This window comes from Ipomoea triloba, chromosome 1 (genome assembly GCF_003576645.1).
Source record: "Ipomoea triloba cultivar NCNSP0323 chromosome 1, ASM357664v1".
Classification (NCBI taxonomy): Eukaryota; Viridiplantae; Streptophyta; class Magnoliopsida; order Solanales; family Convolvulaceae; genus Ipomoea; species Ipomoea triloba.
The window spans coordinates 37,030,778-37,052,499 of NC_044916.1; the positions used below are offsets into that span (position 1 = coordinate 37,030,778).

At 34.9% G+C, this 21,722-nt stretch overlaps 2 protein-coding genes across 2 annotated transcripts; both read right to left on the reverse strand.

Moving 5' to 3' along the window:
- Nucleotides 1–634: 634 nt before the first annotated feature.
- LOC116013408 (probable E3 ubiquitin-protein ligase ARI2) lies at nucleotides 635–3,385 on the reverse strand. Its single transcript, XM_031253145.1, has 7 exons — nucleotides 3,260–3,385; nucleotides 2,664–2,696; nucleotides 2,289–2,568; nucleotides 1,638–2,121; nucleotides 953–1,501; nucleotides 738–855; nucleotides 635–694 (listed from the first exon to the last, which is right to left on the reverse strand). The coding sequence occupies exons 1-7, from the start codon at nucleotides 3,383–3,385 to the stop codon at nucleotides 635–637; spliced, it is 1,650 nt and encodes a 549-aa protein (XP_031109005.1).
- A 3,863-nt stretch (nucleotides 3,386–7,248) lies between these two features.
- LOC116025399 (BEL1-like homeodomain protein 4) lies at nucleotides 7,249–15,758 on the reverse strand. Its single transcript, XM_031266622.1, has 6 exons — nucleotides 15,350–15,758; nucleotides 14,751–15,181; nucleotides 13,884–14,642; nucleotides 12,524–12,909; nucleotides 11,599–11,659; nucleotides 7,249–8,055 (listed from the first exon to the last, which is right to left on the reverse strand). The coding sequence occupies exons 2-6, from the start codon at nucleotides 15,072–15,074 to the stop codon at nucleotides 7,510–7,512; spliced, it is 2,076 nt and encodes a 691-aa protein (XP_031122482.1). The 5' UTR covers nucleotides 15,075–15,181; nucleotides 15,350–15,758; the 3' UTR covers nucleotides 7,249–7,509.
- Nucleotides 15,759–21,722: the final 5,964 nt, after the last annotated feature.

Consider the following 21,722-nt stretch of genomic DNA (forward strand, 5'->3'; position numbering starts at 1 on the left):
ATTTAGGTGTATGAAACACACTATCCTAACAAGTTTTTATCTTTTTACTAAGCAACAAATGTAATAAAATTAAAACTTTTGAGATAGGATAGTGTGTAAAAAAATCTCAAAAGTTTTAATTTTATTACATTTGTTGCTTAGTAAAAAGATAAAAACTTGTTAGGATAGTGTGTTTCATACACCTAAATACAATGATCATGCATTTCTTTGTTTGTGCTAAGTTTTAAGTGTGTTATACGAGAGTCAGGTTCCTAACAAGTCATTTGAAAGTTATTAAAATGCTTTTAAAATTGAAGAATCTTGAAAATAATTAGGATAAGAAGTGAAAAATAATATTGTAAAAGTGGTTTTATATAAGAAGAAGAATAAAATGTGAATTTCCTATTTTATCCCTCAAATTTTGAATATTTTTTAATTTTTTCGTCAAATTTAATGGTCAGGGACTAAACTCGCCACTTCGCGAATAACTGAGGGACTAAACTCGCATACACCCATAACTCAAGGACTGAGTTTACACTACCCCTATAACTCAGGGACTAAAAATGCCATTTTCCCTTTTTTTAAAGGATCTATTATTCTATTCATGCTTCCTCTAGGCTCTAGCAAAATGCAGTCACTACTCACTACTCACTACTCAGGAATCAGGATATTCATCGATATTGTGAAGCCTACCATTTTCCTTGCTATAATCTGTCTGCACAGACAAAGTTGAACAAAATCTGCAGTTAAAGAGTGACACTTGTTGAAAATGTGTCTTCAAGTTCTGATGCTTTCACTGCGCCGCATGAGCTATATGGAGCTACGTTATGGTTGGACTGAAGATGAATCAGTAAATCGCTTTCAATGCAATCATATCTGCAAACCAACATTCACCTACAGTCAGATAGATTTTCTGATTTTCATATACATGAATGAAAAAACATTAGCAGTGTTTAAGAACAGGGGATCTTACAGTTTTTTGCAGAAGTTATCAATGACTCCCGAGAGAGTGACAATCTTCATTTTCATCTGGACAACCTTATCTTCGGGGAAATCATCAAACGACTCATCCAGACACATCGAGAGCCTCTCGATGTTTGTCTCGAGCTGCTGTTGCTGGTCCTCGAAAAGGTCCTGTTTCATGTCCTTTTCGCTCTGGGTCATATCGTTCTCGTACAGTTCATCACCAAAAATGTAATAAGCAAATACATAGGAATACGAGAGAAGCTGTCTTGACTGGGAGAGCCTGTAAAATCCATTTGTCACCCAGCTAAAGTCTTTTGATGCCAAACCTTTCAGTTCAAGATTCAAAACCTTTTCTTGCAACTTTTGCTCCATACTTGCTTCAGCCTTGAGAGAATCGGTGTGAGCTTTGTAACGGCTGTAGTAATGAGAGTAGCGGAATATCTGCTTTCTTGAATCAATAACTTTCTTGTTCTCAGCTTCTTTGAATCGCCCACAAGTGTGACCCTCGATACTGTCCCACGTATGATTCATACCAGTAGCCCCGCCACAAAGCCAACTAAAACGAGCCCATTAACACATTAGCAAGTGATAAAGAAATAAACAACCAACCACAACATATATATAATGCATAAAGATTTCCTTCAATCTATAAATCTGAATTATATATATATCTACAGATGGGTAGTACTCACCAAAATGGCTGTCCACATATGCATCGGACAAGGTTGCATCCTCCATTTTTCTCCACAGGCTTACTGCATTTTGGGCAGTACCTCGTGTTGGCTGTAATCCAATCGACTGAGCGTGATTCTTCACCGCATTTCTTCATCCACATCTCCCACATCAGACACGAACAAGGCGAGTGCATCTCAGATGAGCAACCAAAACAAAATTGTAGACCACACGCACATTCAACCTCGCAATATTCATCACACTCATCAAGACGGATTGCATTTCCACAATGTGGTGTGCTCGGGCACCATTTGACCTGCTTGTTATCCTCGATATACGACTCCAAAAGAAAATGATCAAATTTCTCTGCCAGTTTCGGATCTCTCGCTCTAACTAGATCTCTAATCTTCCCTTCATCACAAATTGCATTGCACTTGTCAGCCATGCACTTGATGCGTTTACTCCGACCCTCATTTATTTGCACTATGAAATGCTCTGTCCAGCCTACACCAAACAACAAAAAATCAGATAAACTTTAACAGACTCAACACAACTTAAAGAATACAGCCTTCCTAACTGCAAAAATTCATCGAAATCCAATAGTTGAAATTGGAACAAATTCCAGAAAAAGGAGTCAGATTCATGCATGAAGAGTTAGAATGGATCCTTACAATCGTTGCAAAATGAATGGCCACAATCCATTATCGTTGTCTTTGCAGAAGAAATATCATCAAAGCAGATTTCACATGTCATGTCAGCGGTGGACTCAGATAACGAGCAATCATCTTTGAGTTCTATTGTTAAACCAGCATCAGCATATAACCTTTCCTTCCCTTTCTCCACAAAGACCGTAAAGACCTTGTCAACATCCCAACGGTAATGAATAAGTAAGGTTCGTGCATGATATTCCTTAATTGATAGCAAGTCCATTAATCTCTGTAAGTCCTCTTTCTGCAAAATTAGCACATATCACTATTCACTGAACCAGACTGATCAAATCAAATCAACAAAGTTTAAACACCTCAGAAGTATATATAATATATTACCTGTGCAGCCAACAGAGAGTCTTTGGTGATTATCTGCAACAAATATAACAAATACATCAACAAAGACATTAATTCAACATATACTACAAAAATCTCCCCTGCAAATTCCCATATAATTCAAATGATCCACTTTCTGGTTTTACAAGCATTAAACATTGTACAGATGAATGAAAAACTGAGTGACAGCCCTATTCTTCTACCATTGTTTTCGATTCTTGTTCTCGTTTTATCTCAAAAGTCATATACACACCTAATATAATTGGCTTTGTAATTGCATATCCTTAACAGATCAAGTGTCCATTAATCATTATCAAGTCTTTACCATATACTGCAAATGAAGTAAATATGGAAACCTAATCAACTCAAAATTCTGCTCCTTTCCTCAACAAAATCGGCAGAAACAACAAATCGAACCGTGAAGACACACTACAAGCTGAAAGATCATCCCTCCCCAAGCAAAATGACACCATGAAGTAATTAAAAGACTGCAATTCGATCACACATACAGATACAAAGAAACCCACGTTTAAGCATAAATAATCAGAAAAAAAAAAAACAAAAAACAAAAAACAAAAAATCCAGAAATTTTACGATACCTTGCATGACGGAGCTCTGCCGCTATCACAATCCTTGTCAAGATAGAGACCTTCGTAATCACTATCGTCATCGTTGTAAACTTGATCGCAGTATTCCTCGTCGCTGCTCCCATACACGTCCTCCATTGTTGCAGAATATATGGGAAAACCACGTCGAAAGGAATATTAAAAACACAGCTTAGGGTGTCAGTGATCGCGATATATATATATACACATATATATGCACCGTAAAAACAAAACACATTCACCGAAAACTCTCCGAATTTTTTACTATATTTCTGAGGTTTTCTGATTTATCGTTACAGGCGAAGAGTTATATAGTGAATCTTGGCGGCGGATAATATAGGTAATTTCTCCGAATTGCATTGGAATTGGGAACGGTTTACGTACGAATCCTACTCGTAGCCGCTATGCTTTTATTGAATCCTTATATATATAAGTTTATCTTGTGTATATACAATTAACTTATTATTATCATATTATTATAATTATATACATTCAATTAATATATTACCTGTCTTCAGCTATCATATTATTATCTACATTATTTAAGTATATAATATACTACCATAAATACATTAACTATACTAGTATTCACAATGCACATAATTTCTAGGACTAGGAATATTAGAATAGTAGTTTTTTTTTTTGTTTCTTTTTTTTGTTTATATTGTTGCCTCTTGGTTTTTGATAATTTTGGAAAGATCCCTTAATATTTACAATTTGCAAATTAGTGTGGAAATGTCCACTCATTGAAAAAGGAACTAGTATTTTTTTCTTTTTTATTTGCAAGAGTCCAAGTTATTCTGATTTTGCATGTTACAATAGTAATTTGCTTATTAGTTGTTCCAAATTATTAGATTGAAAATAATTATATATTCATAAAAGAGTCTGCAACATACTGTATTTACCAAAATATATTCATAAAAGAGTCTGCAACATACTGTATTTACCAAAACGTGAAACGCGGTTTCTGATATACAACATACTGTATTTACCAAAACGTGAAACGCTGTTTCTGATATACAACATACTGTATTTACCAAAACGTGAAACGCGGTTTCTGATATACAACATACTGTATTTACCAAAACGTGAAACGCGGTTTCTGATATACAACATACTGTATTTACCAAAACGTGAAACGCAGTTTCTGATATGCAACATACTGTATTTACCAAAACGTGAAACGCGGTTTCTGATATACAACATACTGTATTTACCAAAACGTGAAACGCGGTTTCTTGATATACAACATACTGTATTTACCAAAACGTGAAACGCGGTTTAGAAACCGCGTTTTACGTTACATTTTATGTTCTATATCAGGAGAGATGTCGACGATCGCGAAATTGAAAATAAATTTCTATTTTTGGTAACAGTAATGACATCAAACCACAAGGTACTTGGCCTGTTTAATGAAAGAATTAACTTTCAAGTGCACGCACGTGGTATGCACGTCTTGAAAAGTAGAACCAAGTTAATATCAACTTGTTAGAGTTCAAATTACTCTGATGTATTTATATTAACAAATTTTTTGAGTACTTATATTAACAATTTGTTTATCAATTGTTCCAAACAAGTGCACTGAAAATAATTATATATTCAAAAAAGAGTCGTATAATATGTTGTATTTATAAAAAATATATAGTGTATACTAATGTTTATGATATCATAAATATATTGTGTTTTACGTTACATTTTATGTTCTATACCAGGATAGATGTTTAAGATTGCGAAACAGAAATAGATTCCTATTTTTGGTAAATATATTTACCAAAAATGAAGCGCTTTTTTTAGTTAAGAAATTAAAAAAAAAATGTTGGTAGAAGAATTTAACTTGTTATTATTATTGTTGTTGTTATTACTACTACAGAGTATATTGTTTTATTCAAATCATGTAGAAACTACATAAATTAGTGAAAAAGAATTAACTATCAACTGTACTGGTATACACATATTGAGAACGAATTGAAAACAAGTTAATATCAACTTGTTAGATAATAAATTGATGAATCATGTAAGATAGTCATGCGTTACAAAATTATGGTCTCAACATTTTATAAATGATGACTATACTAAAATAAACTATAAATAATAAGATGTAAAACGTGAATTATGTTGTATGCATCGGGAGAGTTGTTGAAAATTGCAAAACGGAAATGGATTCATATTCTTCTGTAAATATAGTTACCACAAGCGAAACTAAATTTTTATTTATTGAAAATAAAAAATGTAACTTATTATTAATGTTCATAGCTACTTTGAGTCAACAGTTGATTAAGCTCAAACCCACTCCCATCATCCATGTGGGAGTGTTAATCAGGATACCGAGTGCCACTAGACCACAAGGTCTTTGGCTACAGAGTACTATTTAGTACTCCCTCTGTCCCATTTTACCTGTCCTATTTACTATTCATTGGTCAAACCAACTATTTCTTTATTGCTTATTTTCTTTAGTAATTTTTTATAATTTTTAAATTTAATTTTTTGTGTTTAATAATACTTTTAATGTAATTTCTAAATATATAAATTTTATATATTAATGATAAACTTAATATTATGAAAAATTAGATTAAAAATAATTTCAGTCAAGTCTCGTTAAACGAACCAGACAACCAAAATGGGACGGAGAGAGTATTTAGTATTTACATTAAAGAATCACTTTTATTTATTACGCACACGCTATCGTGTGTACGTTTTAAATAAGTAATTGTTACTTTTTGAACAACTTTCTTCACATGATTGCAAATACATTTTCTTTTTCTAAGCTCACTATTTTATTCCTTATTGGGCTTTTAGTTCAAGGCCCATATATGCCTTATAATATTGTTGTTTTTTGCTTTCATTAACTTTAATGAAGTGTTAGTCAGTTTGGGCTGCAGCAGGGGGCAAAATGGCCCAATAAAGTTGAGTTCTGGCCCATGCCTCAAGGGTAAAATTGTTAAACCATAGACCATAGTCCATATTGCATTATGGACCATGATCCAAAACGCATTCAAATTATGTACCAAGTACATATGTCATATAATTAACCAATAGGTATTGTGTGGACCATGATAAAAAAAATGACGTCATTTTTCGTAATTTTTTCACACGACCTGCTGCAGTATACATTTTTATAACTCATAATGTACATTATTCTAACACATAATGTACAGTACCTTACAGCAGAAGTTTCATTATTCTAACTCTTAATATACATTATTTTAACACATAAAGTACATTATTGTAACACATCATATACATTATTTTAACACATAATGTACATTATTTTATCCCAGAAATTTTAATTCTAACTCATAAAATTCAAAGACGTCGTTTTGAGCGACCCACACATCTGTAATAATTTGCCATATCTAACCTATTATGTAAATAGACCCTAGTCCACCTTGTAAGGTGGACCCGAGTCCATAGCATAACAGCCCCGCCCCATTAAGTCATGCTGATCTTATTGATCCCTGACTCGTGAAATGATAATTAAATATTTGAAAAAGAAAACAACATTGAACATACAATATAAAGTTTAATTTAAATTCCATCTTTATTACTCCGTTCGTATAGTTTAAATTTTATGGTGGGGGGACCAAATATATGAACGATCCTATTCCAGTGCAATGAAAGGGGCACATCGAGTACCAGAAAGAAACAATTCAGACAGAATTGTCTCATCTATTTTTTGCATTCAATTTCATTCATAATATAATACATGATATATATTATTATATATCATGTATATGTATATATATGTGCATTCATGCACTAGTCGTCTGTCCTCCATATGTAGCTCTAAAGTTAATTTCTCATTGATTAAATGCATCCACCCGTACCTGCAACCCCACATTACAATCACACTCTTTCAACCCAATCAAAAAAATTGATAGTGTCTTGAGTTACTTGAGTGGGTACGTTGACATTTCATAATGGACATGATTATATGTTGCAATATAAATTGAGTCGAGTTTTGATAGGATTGGAACGGACTTGTATATATCTTACAAAAACTCATATTCACTTGACTTTTTATAAAAATAAATAAATTACAAGCCCTACAATATGTAACCACCATACCAAAAGGAAAACAAACCAAATAAGTAAGAATACAATTCTCATTTGTGTTTTTTTTTTTACAATTAATACCAACTCCAATAGGCTAATATCACCATTATATTGTCATTATCATACCTTTAAAGTATAGGATATGTGTTTTTAATTTAATTTAATGATATCCATCAATCACACCAGCAAATTCAAAAGGCTCCAAAGTCTCTAATGGAGAGCTGCCTGGTATTCCTGGGCACATTTTCCGAGTGCCGGAGCCCCAAAGTGAGGGACACGTCTCCGGTGGACTGCGCCGCCGCCCCGAGCCTAACGTCGCCGCCGTCCACCACCACTCCCCAGCCGTGCAGCCCGGGCTCCCAGCGCGGCGGGGAAGCGGTATCCGGAAGATGCGGCACCGTCGTCGCCGTCGCCGTCGGGTTTCCCAAGGCGTATTGGTGAGGCCTGGAGGAGGAGGAGGATGAATAATTGGCGATGGCGTAGCCCCGTGAAGGGTCGTTTTCTGTTGCAATAAATTCGGATCTTCTGCCACGTGGCGACGGAATTGTTGTGGTTGTCGTTGTCGCGGTGGCAGTGATGCCCTTATTGCCACCACTACTAGTGTCGTCAGGCGTTGGGGACTGTGCCGCCGCGTTTTCTTGCTCCTCCGCCTCTTCCTCCTTGGATTCTTGCTGGTACATCTCCTCCACCATCGGCTTCCACAACCTAACCCTAGCATTAATGAACCAATTCGAAACCTGCAAATTAACCAATATAAATACACAAAACCAATATACATCCGACCCGGCCACTTAATTTTTAATCCCAACCCTAAACCTAAGGGCCTCACGGCCTGTCTTTGAGATTGTGAGATAAGGTAAACTACAGAAATTGTTACAAAAATCAGTTCAGGTAGCTATAGACAGGATCATTTCCCTCCTAACATTTCCCTCCTATGCGCCTGCCGTGGGCCTAATTCGGCCGACTTGAAGTAAATTGCAGACATTGCTACAAAATCGGTCAGATACCTATAGACCATGTCGATTTCCCTCCTATGCGTTCGCCTAGGGCTTAATTCGGCCGACTTGGCTGCTTAGCGCCTAACTCAGCTAAGTTAATTCGTCCATTTTGATCGAGTTACGCACCCACCTAGCGTCTAGGTGCTAAGGACTCCTCTACCACCCGACTAGCGTCTAACATTTCCTTCAACCATGATTGCAGTATATGCTTCAGAGTCTTATTAGATCATATTCTCTCCCATTGAGAATTTGAACTCATCAATGTGTATAGGGTTAAATTCGGCCTAAACCTGAGGACCCATTACCCCTATACTGGGATAGCGATATTCACCTTAATAATACATGGTCTGAGTACTTAAAATTTTTCTCTAGGCTAAGATTCTCTTCCATTGAAAATTTGAACCTGGGTATTTGCTAGGTTACTACACCCAAACTTAACCTCTTGAACCGAAGTATTAATTAGAGTATGTATGTGTGCATGCATGTGTGAATGTACTGCTGCTCTGCTGCAGTGCATTTATGGGCTATGGTGGGTAGTGTAGTGATAAGGACAATGCTGTGATGTGATGAAGAAGATGACACATAAATGCACAGCCTCTGCCATCCCCATTCAATTCTCATAACAACGTAACAACAAAACATGAACTACAAGCCACGCACGCACATGATGATGATTAACACACACACGCCACAGTCCACAGACATTACATTGCCATCAGTCCCCAACACTGAGAATGTTTTTTTGCCACAGTGAAAATCAATAATGTATAGTAATCACTCAATTATTAATCTTTCACCTCATCTATGTCGTATTAGTCAATGTCACATAATAATACAGTACAGTAAAAAATGTACCGACATAACAATGTATATATGTCGCCTTGAATAAGTCTTAATTTTATTTTAAAGCAAAAAGTTATTGCATGTACTATGCAACGTGATGCTATATTCGTAACATTATAGCACTTTATATAGTGAAAATTGTAATGAGTTAATTATTGTTGTATATGTTTATCCTCAAATGCATCTCAACTAAAAATGAAGCTAAACCGTTTAAATGGATACATAATGTTAAATTAGCAACAATTTAAAAAGTATACTTTCACAATTAAAAAATTAATTGCTATATTTACCTGGACAAGAAAATACAAAGATGGAGTGGATCCACATAACAGGATAAAGCCATGCAAGCACGTATTTAACTATTTATTTTTACATATAAATGTTTCCTATTTATATTTCTCGTAATTCATTGTATAATAGCATGCGAATCACACTAAAAAAATTCAGTGGAATGGACTTGACTAAGAATGTGTTGGTAATAATCGAATTAAACTCGTGACCATTAACTAAAATAGTTATGCTTCATCAACTTAGCAACCTCTTTCAATGTATTTGATTACATTTTTGGTTGATCATATTCATGAATTAATTAATTAAGTTTATTGTGATGTTTTACTAATAATTGGTCATCCTTAAAAGGGTATGAGTGAATTTATTGCACTGTTCTAAAACATTAAATCTTAAAAGGAATTTTAATGATTGGTATTAGAGTTTTATAAGGTTGACTAGAGAAAACATAGTTGTCATGCACCTAATTAGGTAAATTAAGGTTTGGGATGGTTGTATTTGACTTTGTCTTCCTGCTTATATAAGGTTAGGTTGGTCAAATCTATGACAAATATAATCAAATTCAGTTTCATTAATTTGCAGTAGAATTATATACCCAATTAATTAATCTTCTAGATAATCAAGATATGGCAATCGATCGAGATCAATGGTTATGAGTGACGACTTGATCACGAGATTCACTTGGTTTAAGTGGTGTTTAATAAATGAAACATAGGATTGCATTGTACTAATCTTAATTACACATCTCATGTGAAATAGTCTCACCCTACTTACTCTTAATATTGTTTAAAAATACATTGGGATGACCTTCAAAAGTCTCAAATCGAGACATAATAATAATAATAATAATAATAATAATTATTATTATTATTATTATTATTATTATTATTATTATTATTATTATTATTATTTATTCCTACAAAGCCTTAATACCTCTTGACCCATCTTATTAAGAGTTTATATGTAATTATAAATTATGTCAAAATATAAAGACAAAAAATCTTCTAAAAATATACATATGATACCAAAAGGCTCCTTTTTTAAAATGCTCAAGTTGGGTAAATTATACTTCATTAAAAAAAATAGTTTGGCCATACGTTTTAGTCAATTATGACATATTATATTTCTTGTTAAACTGAAAGAGAGTTACGTTGTGTTATCTAATTTATAGTTTCACCTTGAAATTCCAATTACCAATCTACATTAATTTCATCTAATAAGCAACATATGCTCGACGATATCAACCAATGCATTATAATTTTATTAGGAAAAATGGTCAAATAAGCCCTTAAATTTTATACAAAAAAACAATTAGACCTTTAACTTTAAAAAACTACAGTTAAACAATCTACTTATTGTTTTTGTGCATTTAGCCCTAATAGTCAATTATTCATAGGTAATTAAGGTTCCAGCAATCTAACACTCGTGACTACTAGTCCTATTATAAGCAAAGGATAGTTTCTTTATTATTATTATTAGGGGTAAATTTTAATTTAGATACACTAAGTAGGCCATGGAGTTGATTACGATGACTCACCAACTTTATTATCTTGCACACAAATTGAAAGTTTTAATAATTTTGTAATATAATGGTGACATATATATACTAATTTTCTAATCATGTTATGGCATTATAGTAAAGAAGAAGAAACGTAAAAATGACACTTTTAAACTAATTTATGAATTAATCATTAAATAAATATACGGATAATATTTTTCAAAAGAAAGCTAAGATAGAAAGTTTCTTATTATTCTATGATCTTATGTACCCTTCAGAATATTACAGCACCATGCAACTTATATTATAATTATCATTTTCTATATCTTACTGTACTATTGCAACCCACCATCTGAATTATATATCAATATATAATTTTTTTTCTAAAAAAAAGAAGAAGAAATATTTGAGATGCACGAAATTAGAAAAAGACAAGCAGAAAGGATCACTGAAAAGCTGTGATCTGACTAATAAATGATACTTCCAGTTTGGATTGTCCAATTTAGCTTCCTAAAGTTGTAAGATTTATGATATAATGCATGCAATTATGAATAAGAAAATGGGAAATTAGAGAAATAAAGAAGAAAAAAGAGTGAGCTTTCCCTTTCAAGAGATATGAAGAATTTGATACAGAAAGGTGGTGTGATGAGTACCTGATTCTTGGATAAACCAGTCTGCCGAGACAACAAATGCTTGTCTGCTTCACTTGGGTACCTGATGAGGAAAACAACACAAACCTCACTGCAATCAATACTGTAAGCTCTCATTCATTTATATTCATGATCTGACAACAATCATGATCACATCAAAACAAGTGTATATTCTTGTTTACTGTGCTTGCTGTGATTGATTGATTAATCTTGATTATATTTTTTTGCAGTCTTTAAGAAAACATCATTAATCTTTTTGAAGATGTGTATGTGGCCGGAATTCCTATCCTTGGTCTGGCCTCTTTGCCACTTGCCTGCCCCACCCGGCCACCCCCAATAAATTAACATGGTGGCCTCCTGTTGCCGTGCATAGTCTTTATTTATTTATATATATATATATATATATATATATATATATATATATATATATATGTTACCCCGCATCAAATTGTTGATTCAGTAACCATTAGGTTACAAATTGGATTCTCAGTGAAACTGCCAATATATTAACCTTTTTGATTTGGCTTGGTTTGGGCACCCAAAAGGTCTGGACAACCTAAGTTAGTTTATTGCCTTATGGTTTCTTCGTCTTCTAACCCAAAAAGGCCTGGTCCGAGCAACCTACCGGGCCTAAGAAACCTAAGTTTCCCAAAAATGCCTGGTTTGGGCAACTTACGGGTTGGGGTACTGGTGCATACTGTCGCTAACGAGGTTCAAACTTTTGTCTCTTCTCTCAGAAGTTGTCTATTGAATCAGTGAACTAAGCCGGTGTAGGCAAAAAAAATCATTGATTTCTATAGTATTGGTTGACTTGTGAGGAAGGGAAGTGTATAAAGTTTTGTGGGCTGTCATAGCTTCAATCTTGTGATGATGGTGACCGGAGAAGTATGTGGTGAAAGAGAAAGAGAAGAGAAATGCATGTACGTACGGGTGAAGGAAATGCTCGAAGAGCCAAGCCCGGAGAACATTGACAGATCTCTCCGGCAGCCCTCTCTGCGGCCGCCAGGCCTCGGAATCCATCATCCCCATCTGATTCAGCGCCTTCTGTTGCCGGAACTTCTGGTCCAGCATTCTCAGCCGCGGCGTCTCCCCTTTAGTCAGCCCCGAAGACCCCGTCGGGTCCTTCTCCCCCAGCACCCTATACGTCTCCTTCATCTGCACCATTATCGCGTCCTTTATGCACCGGAAATGCCGAGACATCGCCTTCTGCGCCAGCGTCGTGTACGGCGCCGCCGCCCCGTAGCCCAGCACCGTGTCGAATGACGTCACCATCACCTGCATTTGATCGCAGTACCGCGCATATCTCCCGTCCACCTGTCCATTATTTCATTTTTTCCAACCCAAAAAGGAAACCGCCATTATTATAAAAGCTTTCAAACTCAAGTGCTATGAATGTGTTGAACTTTTCCGGCAAAGAAGGGCACGCATGTCCATAAAAATATATATACATTCAGCTAGGATGAACATGGGCACCATATATATATATATATATATATATACATAGAACTAAAGTACAACCATAATGGTTTGTTGGGTTGTAAGTTGTAACCTTTTTAAGGATTTTAAAAACATGGCAGATTAGGTCTAATACCGACAACCTATTTCTTTAACAAAGTAATTAAAAGCCTAATAATTCAAAACCCCATCATTAAACTGTGTCTCAGTGTCTCTTTATGCTAATAATTCACGCCTTTCATTAAACAAATGTTAACTGCTGACATGGGTACACCATATAAATTAAAGAATCCTAATATTTTGAGTCAGTTATCAGTTATAGACAATCTAAACTGATTTACTGGTATTGTGGCCTAAACATATTGCTGCACACTTTTGAGTAATAGTTACGGATTTTCCTTCTGAATCAGAATACTGAAAACAACATGGTCCCCATGATAGGAAAGAGGGAAACCAGGCACTGCAGCATTGGTTTTTTAAGAAGAGAAGATTAGTATTAATTTGGTGTAAATATGTACGAATATAATAGATCTAAGGTGATCTAATGGCTTCCATTCCCAGACACCAGAGAGCTACAATAACCTATAATGGAGGCATGTTCGTGTGATGCTGGACATGTACCCTTTACCCGCAACCTGTCATCATAAATCTTGAAAGACATCAACGTTGTACCATAATTAGGGTCATAAATTATTGTCATTAGTTGCCAATTATTACTACTTAGTAAAACCAGAAACGTGGAAGAAATTAATTATAATAAACTTTGGCCGGCAGGCTTTTGTTTGACGATGATTTGATGATGAGAGTAAAATAGAAGGAAAAGAGTGACATGCCTCATCAAGCATAGATAGGAGCTTGATTTTCCTCCTCTGATATTCCGACCGGTCGGCGGCGGAAAGCGGCGGCGGCTGCTCCTTTGAAGAAGAAGATCCCGCCGGAGAATTCCCGCTTTCGGCGGCGGCCGCGTTGGAATTAGGGTTTCCTCCGCTCTCATTCTTCTTGGCCCTTTGGTTCTTGAAGTGCCCTCTTCCCACGCAGCAGAATTCTTCTAGAAGCTCCTGCGCCGCCTTCAGGTAGCGGGAGCCACGGAGGACGTTGGTGGCGGCGTATCCGACGTGGACTTGTGTGTTGGGCGGGAGATCCATAGCCAATCCTGAATGTAACAGTTGCGGGTGGGGATTATGATAATTAGCAGCATTATTAGCCTCTAATAACCCTTGATTATGCAGGTAATTAATCGCCGCCGCGCCGTTTCCTATCCTCATCTCCTCAAGCTTCGCGGCTTCCATGTTTCTCAGGGAAGACGATAAGGATAACGACAGCCCTTGCGCCTCTATTATGCTCCGAATTTTCGCCGAATCGTTCTCGGCGGCGGCGGCGGCGGCGCCGCCGCCGCCCGGAATCCACGTGAACTGCGACGGCGCCGCCGCGTCCATGTTCAGCGGGCTCAGCATATGATGATAGCCGCCGTGGTGGCTCAGCTCAGATCCGGCGGCGGAGTTGGGGTTGTTGAGTATGTGAAGAGCGGAAGAAGACGGCCGTTGCGGCGGCGGCGGAGATGAAGGTTTTATGTGAAGATTCATGAAGGGAAGCTGCATGAAATATATGCATAGAGGGATAATTGCATTATTAGTACAGTGAAAAAAACAGAAGGAAAAGAACAGAAAACCAAAAAAGAAATTAATCACAACACCACTTACTGCTTCGTTCACTGACAGGTGTTGTTCTTTTTGACGAGGCCATGACGCCCTGAAGGATGATTGGATCTGATCATCCAAGATTTCGGTGGCAGCTTTCCGCCACTCTGGAGGGTAATTGATCATCTCCGCCAGAATTCCGCCGCCGCCGTCATACGTCGGCGGCGGCGGTTCGTCCACTTGAAGCGGAATTTGCGGCGGCGGCGTTTCAAATCTCATAGACGACGCCGCCGCCGCAGCAGCGGCGGCGGCGGAGGCCGATCTCTGGTGATAATCATTCTGGGAACCGTAAAATTCCTGGTGGTGATGAGGGTATCCTTGGGACATGGAATAATTCCGTTGAAACCAAAACCTAGTACCGGTGTTCTCGGGTTAAAACACAACTTCAATTTTAGTAGAATCATAAATCTCTGAACCCTTTTCTCCTCTCGAACCTGCTCGATCATGTTACAAACACATAAACAAAACAACAGTCAAGAAATCAAAGCCATAAAAATCAAACCTTTTCCAATTATTCCTCAACCAATTCAAAACAAACGAAACCCCTTTCCTCCCCTCACTTCTTCTTTACTAAATTCTATTTTCTGGGTTGCGAAAAGCACCTGTAAACGAAGCAAAGATGGATAGATCTTGACAGAAAGGTGCAGAAGCCCAGAAACATCATTTTCTCACTGGCAGTGAAAGAGAACAAGACTCTGAACATGTGAACTGCGATGATCCTTGCGCTTCAAGTGTTGTAAACAAGGAATCTTCAATCTCTAATCTTTAATCCCCTCTTTGATATTATAATCAAATATAGAGTACAGTAAAGCATACTGATTTCCCAATCCAACAAGAAATTCAGGCCATCGATCAGGCTGGGATGGATATATGTGGGAATTGAAGATAGATAATGAAAGGAGAGAAAGCTCAGAAGAAAATTAAAGCTAAGGTCGCCTTCTTTCTTTCTGCTGCTGCTGCTTCTTCTCCTTAGCTTCTTCTCTCCCACTTCGCTTTCACCAACCTTTTCTATGTAATACTATAATTTACTAAATTTGCATTTGTAGGCTTCTGATATGCTTTTTAAACTTACTTCCTAATACCACTGTGGATAAAAATGGCATGACAGGGGTAACAGTAAATTACCTTAGCCTGCACCCTTGGCTTCATATACTAACTATAAATATCAATATTTTATTCTTGTACCCACGTTGTTCTTGCTATTCACTTGGTAACAACAAGGTTTCACGTTCCACGGGTTGTTAGTTCACCTAGTCATTTGCCAGTTAGAGATACAAATCTAAGTGAGTTTTACCTCATGTGCACACTTTGGTAGTGACTGCGAGTTTCTCTCGTCACCAATTTTTTTTTAATTTTTTTTTAACAAAATAAATCAATTCCTCCTTTATTCTCTATTAAAATTTAATTCATGAATTTTTCTTTTCTTAATGATCTTTTTTTAATCTGCCAAGTACCTTATGCTCTGATGGCATGTAGTTACTTTTCCATATGGGAAGTCATGAGATCGAGCCTCAGTGGAGTTGTTGACTCTTTGTTCTACAACAGGTTGAAAAAGTATGTATGAACAGATACTACAATGTAATAGAGTAAGTAGAACTATAAAAAAAATGATTTTTTTAATCTCTAAAGCCGGCTAAAGTTCAAGGTTTATGACATTTTGATTCGTATTTCATCTAGAGTAATCCATGAATTAATTAGTGTGGATTTGTTTTTTTTTTAATAAAAAAAAATGACATGCATCATGTAGGAGTCATTATTGTAATAAAACAACAAATTTTACTGCCAAATATCTCTTAATGGACCAATAAGTTAATGGATGATATGATAATAGTAATTAGCAGAGCAATCATTTTCATTGATTGTGATGTTTTATTAGTAATAATATAAGGTTGATGATTTAGTCTAAATCAATTTTATACTTGTCATTTTCTTTTTACGGTAATAGCATTTTTTAACACACACACACGTACAGTTTTCATTTCCTACACATGCATTAACATTTTTTATAATTTACACAAAAAATCACAACTGCTATTCGATCCGAATGTGCGCTTTAAGTGAAGCTCGCATGGTAACTCTAAGCTAGCCAACAAATTAAAGAATTACAATGAGATAACTAACTCAGGTTGTTCATAGTTAATCGGCTCAAACCAAAGAAGCGAATAGAATTCACGTGTTATTGAATTTTGCCTCGGAGAAAAATTAAAAATCAACACAATTCATGATTTTTTTTGAAGTAATATCAATTTTAATTTTTCAATTATATATAGCCATGATATATATAGATTTAATCTCCTAATTGTTCGCAACACAAATTGGTTTCTCACAATTAATAGATAACGGTTTCTAAATTGTTCATGGCACAAATTAGTGTTGAAAATTAACAGACAACGAATTGTGTTAGTTGTTATATATATATCATCAATTAGCGTATAGTATTTGCCAATTATATACAAAAATATTTCGTGAATTAGTTGTTTAATTTGTTCTTAAACTATGAATAAATCAATTATGAATTTATGCTTGACCGAAAAGATATTAGTAAGAATAAAACACGTTTTATATTATTGACTTTTGTTTGGAGTTTGTCCATAAAAAATAAGTAACTTAAACAGAAAAAATATATAATTAACAAATCATAGTATTATATGCATTAAAGATGAAACCAAAATGTGGGGCGGAGGTGAAAGTAACCACAAAAGGGCAGGAACCATAAAACTATATATACACATATTACTTGACAATAACATATATGGAGTAATAACATAATATTTAACGTTCTACTAGTGTCCATATAATTTAGTATTAGTAATTTTGAGTTGAAAGGGACCAGTCTTGGTGTGTCGGAGAATGCCATGAGGTGTTGTTGTTTGCTGCTTGGAAGATGCAACAGTTGTGCTGTGCTCTCCTTTAATTTCATAAATTTATATGCATGAATGCCCTTTGTGGGGGACTACCTCAAATCAAAAAGAAGAGGTGTATGTATAGACAGACCGTGACAACCACCACTATCTGCTCCTCATGCTTCAATTTCAAATTTTACTCCAAAAGTATACAAGTAACTATATTGTACTATGGTGTAAAATATAATTATTACTGTCTAGAAAGTTATTTTTACGGTCTCATATGATATCATTACTTTGTAGATATTATTATTTGAGAAAAGTTGAATTTAAGGTGTGTATATGGTGATGGCCTGGTTATTGGCAAGTTCGATTTGGGTTTAAAATCTCATACAGACTCAACAGCTCGATTCGAAGGTAGGATGTCGACAAGTCCCTTAGGTCAATAGATTGAGCTCCGAAAAAAAAAAAAAAAAGAAGAAGAAAAAGCATCTAGGTTAGCTGGCCGGTCTATAGAATGTTGCATAAGTCACTAATTGTTGTCTAACATGCCACTTGCCACATTGTTCAACATTGTTGAGTATGATTACTGAGAGGACGTCATGTTAACCTAACTGTCAACCTAACTGGACGTCATGTATATAGATTGGCTAGCACACACCCATATAAGTCCCCCTTACACTAACCATTAGGAATAATCATATTTTACCCACCGAAATTAGAGAAATTCTCCATTCTTCGAAGTCGCTCTCAATCTCTTATATATTTGATCCTTGCATGAAATAGTGCTAGACAACTATTTTATATATTCAATAACACACTCCCTTTCCATCTTCTGATCTACTCTGGTTATTACTTTAGCTTGATGGTCCCGTTTTCACATAAGTACTATACTTTTGTATACCTAATTGATTGGATTTATTTACACTATCATATGTGGGGAAAGGGGGGAGGTAGGTGGGTGGGGGAGGCTTTTATATTGACCATAATAATACAGATATTACAACTAGCTTTAGTGAGGGATGTAGTATATATTTATGATGGTATTTTTTTTTTTTTTTTTGAAGGTCATATATGATGAGGGTTAGCTAAGCATCATCGTCAATAGGTACATGTCACTGGTTATTCTCTCACTACATGTCATTATATTGCTTGCCCACTTTTTACAATTCATTGGTTATAAATTTTTACATTTTAACTAAAATAAATGGGATATCTAGGTTCTTCGACAAAGATTGATTATAAATTTTAATTTGCAAACTTTTTATGTAGAAATTCAAAAATAAATTAAAAAATTATTAATCTTTTTTTTAGAAGTTACAAAATCAAACTTCATATATATATATGTTTGACTTGTATCAATATATACATGTACAACCAATACAATACAATACTATATATATGTTGTTATTATTATTTTTTTTGCAGTGTAGTATCTGTTCATAGCTACTTACAGTTGCCTCCACTAAGGCTCGAACCCACTCCCATCATCCATGCAGGAGTGTTAACTAGGACACCGGATGCCACTAGACCAAAAGATCTATATGTTATTGCTCATACTCTTGCAGTGGCGACCTATTCTCAGGCTAGCAATCTGTATTGGGACTCTGTCCCACCTGACTCTATTTCTGCTTTGCTATAATAATCGTATCAAAATTTTGGTTATTCAAAAAAAAAAAAAACTACGGAGTATACATATTTAAACCAAGCGTAAATAACCTAAATTATCTCTATGAAAATTACTAATTCTTTTTTTATTTAAACAAAATAAAAATCATAAAATCACAGTCACACACATCTTCTAAATAGAAAGTACATATTTGTCCATATGAATGCGAATAAATAAATAAATAAATAAATAAATGCAAGTAATTAATCAATTAATCTAGACCACTTGACTGTAGATAGACATCATGCATTAATGGACTTACAAATAATGACAAAACCCTAAATAATTCAGTCTCATTGAAGATGAAATTAAAATGAATTAAAAAATACTTATAATAATTAAATTCATTTTCCCACTCTACAAATAAACATATAATCTCATACTTGACCATCAATATTATGAGCAAAAATAACGGTTTGGATAAGTCATTCAAGCTAGTCATACATATATATTAATGTACGTGGACAAAAGTAATTAAATTAATAAATTATATTATATTACTCCTCTTCTTCTCCCAATATTATATTATATTACTCTAGCTAGGCCAGTGGAGTGGAAATACACACCCCATATATGCATTAAAGGACTTATAAATAATGACAAAAATCAAAGTCATTTAGTCTCATGATGAAAAATGAAAAATGAATAAAAATTCCTTTTCCTCCCAATGTGATAGTGATAACCCTCTAGATGTAAATGTCATATACCTGCCCATTGAACTGTCTAGATTATACAATATTGCTTGGCCCTACCAATGTGCCTATAATTGCTAAACATTCCCCACCATGGGACTCAAAACCTTGCTAGCACACCTCCAGGCCACATCCTATCCTACAACAATTCTTACTATGACAATATGTTGGTTCAACAAATTGGTTGTGTAAGCTCTAGGTACTCACACCTCGAAAAACGTCTATTTATAATTATTTTAAAAAAATTAAAGTTGCACGGTTACTTGGAGGATCAAATTTAGCATCATGTCATCAAAACATGACGCTGACTGCTATGCACTTATAGTAAAAAAAAAATTCGTTTTTTTTACTAGCTATAACTTTTAGCAAAGTGGTAAGTGTTTGATATTAACAACTATATATTCAAAAAGTGATTTTTTTAAAAACTTTGTTTGTGTTTTTGTTTTTGTTTTTGTTTGTTTTTTTCTTTTTATAACTTTGTTAATCATTTGTGGTAGGAACTTTTGACAAGTAGGTTAGGGTTTATGTGTGTATATACATATATGTTTTAATTATGTATAATTCATAAATCATACAAGCAATTAGACTAGTTTTAAATATCATTTATGTATTCATGTAATAACTATTTTATGGTACGTGTTAAATTAAACTATAAATTTACAAACTTTATTCATAAATTTTAAGATTTTTAAAAATTGGACTAAAAATTAGTTAAACAAAAAAAAATTAGTTCGATTAATTTAGAAATAGAAATCTCAATTGATTCGTTAATGTACGCAGTATTTTGTAAATAAGGTTAATAATTCAGTTCAATTATATTATTAACCGAATGAACACCTTTATTTCTTCCGCCAGTCCAAACTATAAGTCATCGGTGTGTAGATAAGAGAGTGATTGGGAAGTTTGAGACATAATTGGAGAGAAGAATTAGTATTGAATAATGATGGATTAAGAAGTAATACATGGAGCAAAGAAGAATAAACAAAGGAGTTGATGATATTTGGGGGGGGGGGGGATATGATATGATGATGGGATGGGGTCAATGTCATTTGTATTATGATGGGCAATACAAAAGATTGATGATCCAAGAGACGCATATGCCCACTCCCACTTGCAATGTTATCCCATTAAAGTTTGAGTACGTCGCTATCCCTCCATAAAGAAGCACAAAAGAATGGCTACAAAACTCTCTAGTGGAAATATGGTTTCTTCTCCCCCCCCCTTTCTTTGCACTTCTCCCTACTCTAATATATCTTCTCCTTTAATTATTACCCTTTCCCCATAATCGCAACTTGTTTTTACACTCCCACTTTCTAATTTAGTGTCTCCGCACGCCTTTCTACATTGGTTGCACCCTTAGTTTATTTGATTTACAATAAACAATAAATTATGGAGCCACAGTTCGAATGTATGTATGTTATATATGCTGTCATAGTTGACTAACTCAAATCATCTGAAGATGCGTTTTTAATGAAGCCCGCCTTGTGATCCTAAGCTAATAGACAGTTCCGGGAGTTGAACTTAAAACATTATGGTTATCAAGTCAACTGTTTGACCAACTTGACAGTGAGTTGTTCCAATCACGCACACTTCTATATATATAAGCAATAAACTGCATTAGAAAGACCCGGTGAGACAGACTCAATCAAGAGAGTATTAACAATAATCAAAATCATGGTTTTTAAGTATGAGAATTATGTTGTATCCACTTAGTTATGTCTTTTAGGGTGGCTGGTGGGTTGTGTTTTTTAATTTCACGCAAGTTATTCTT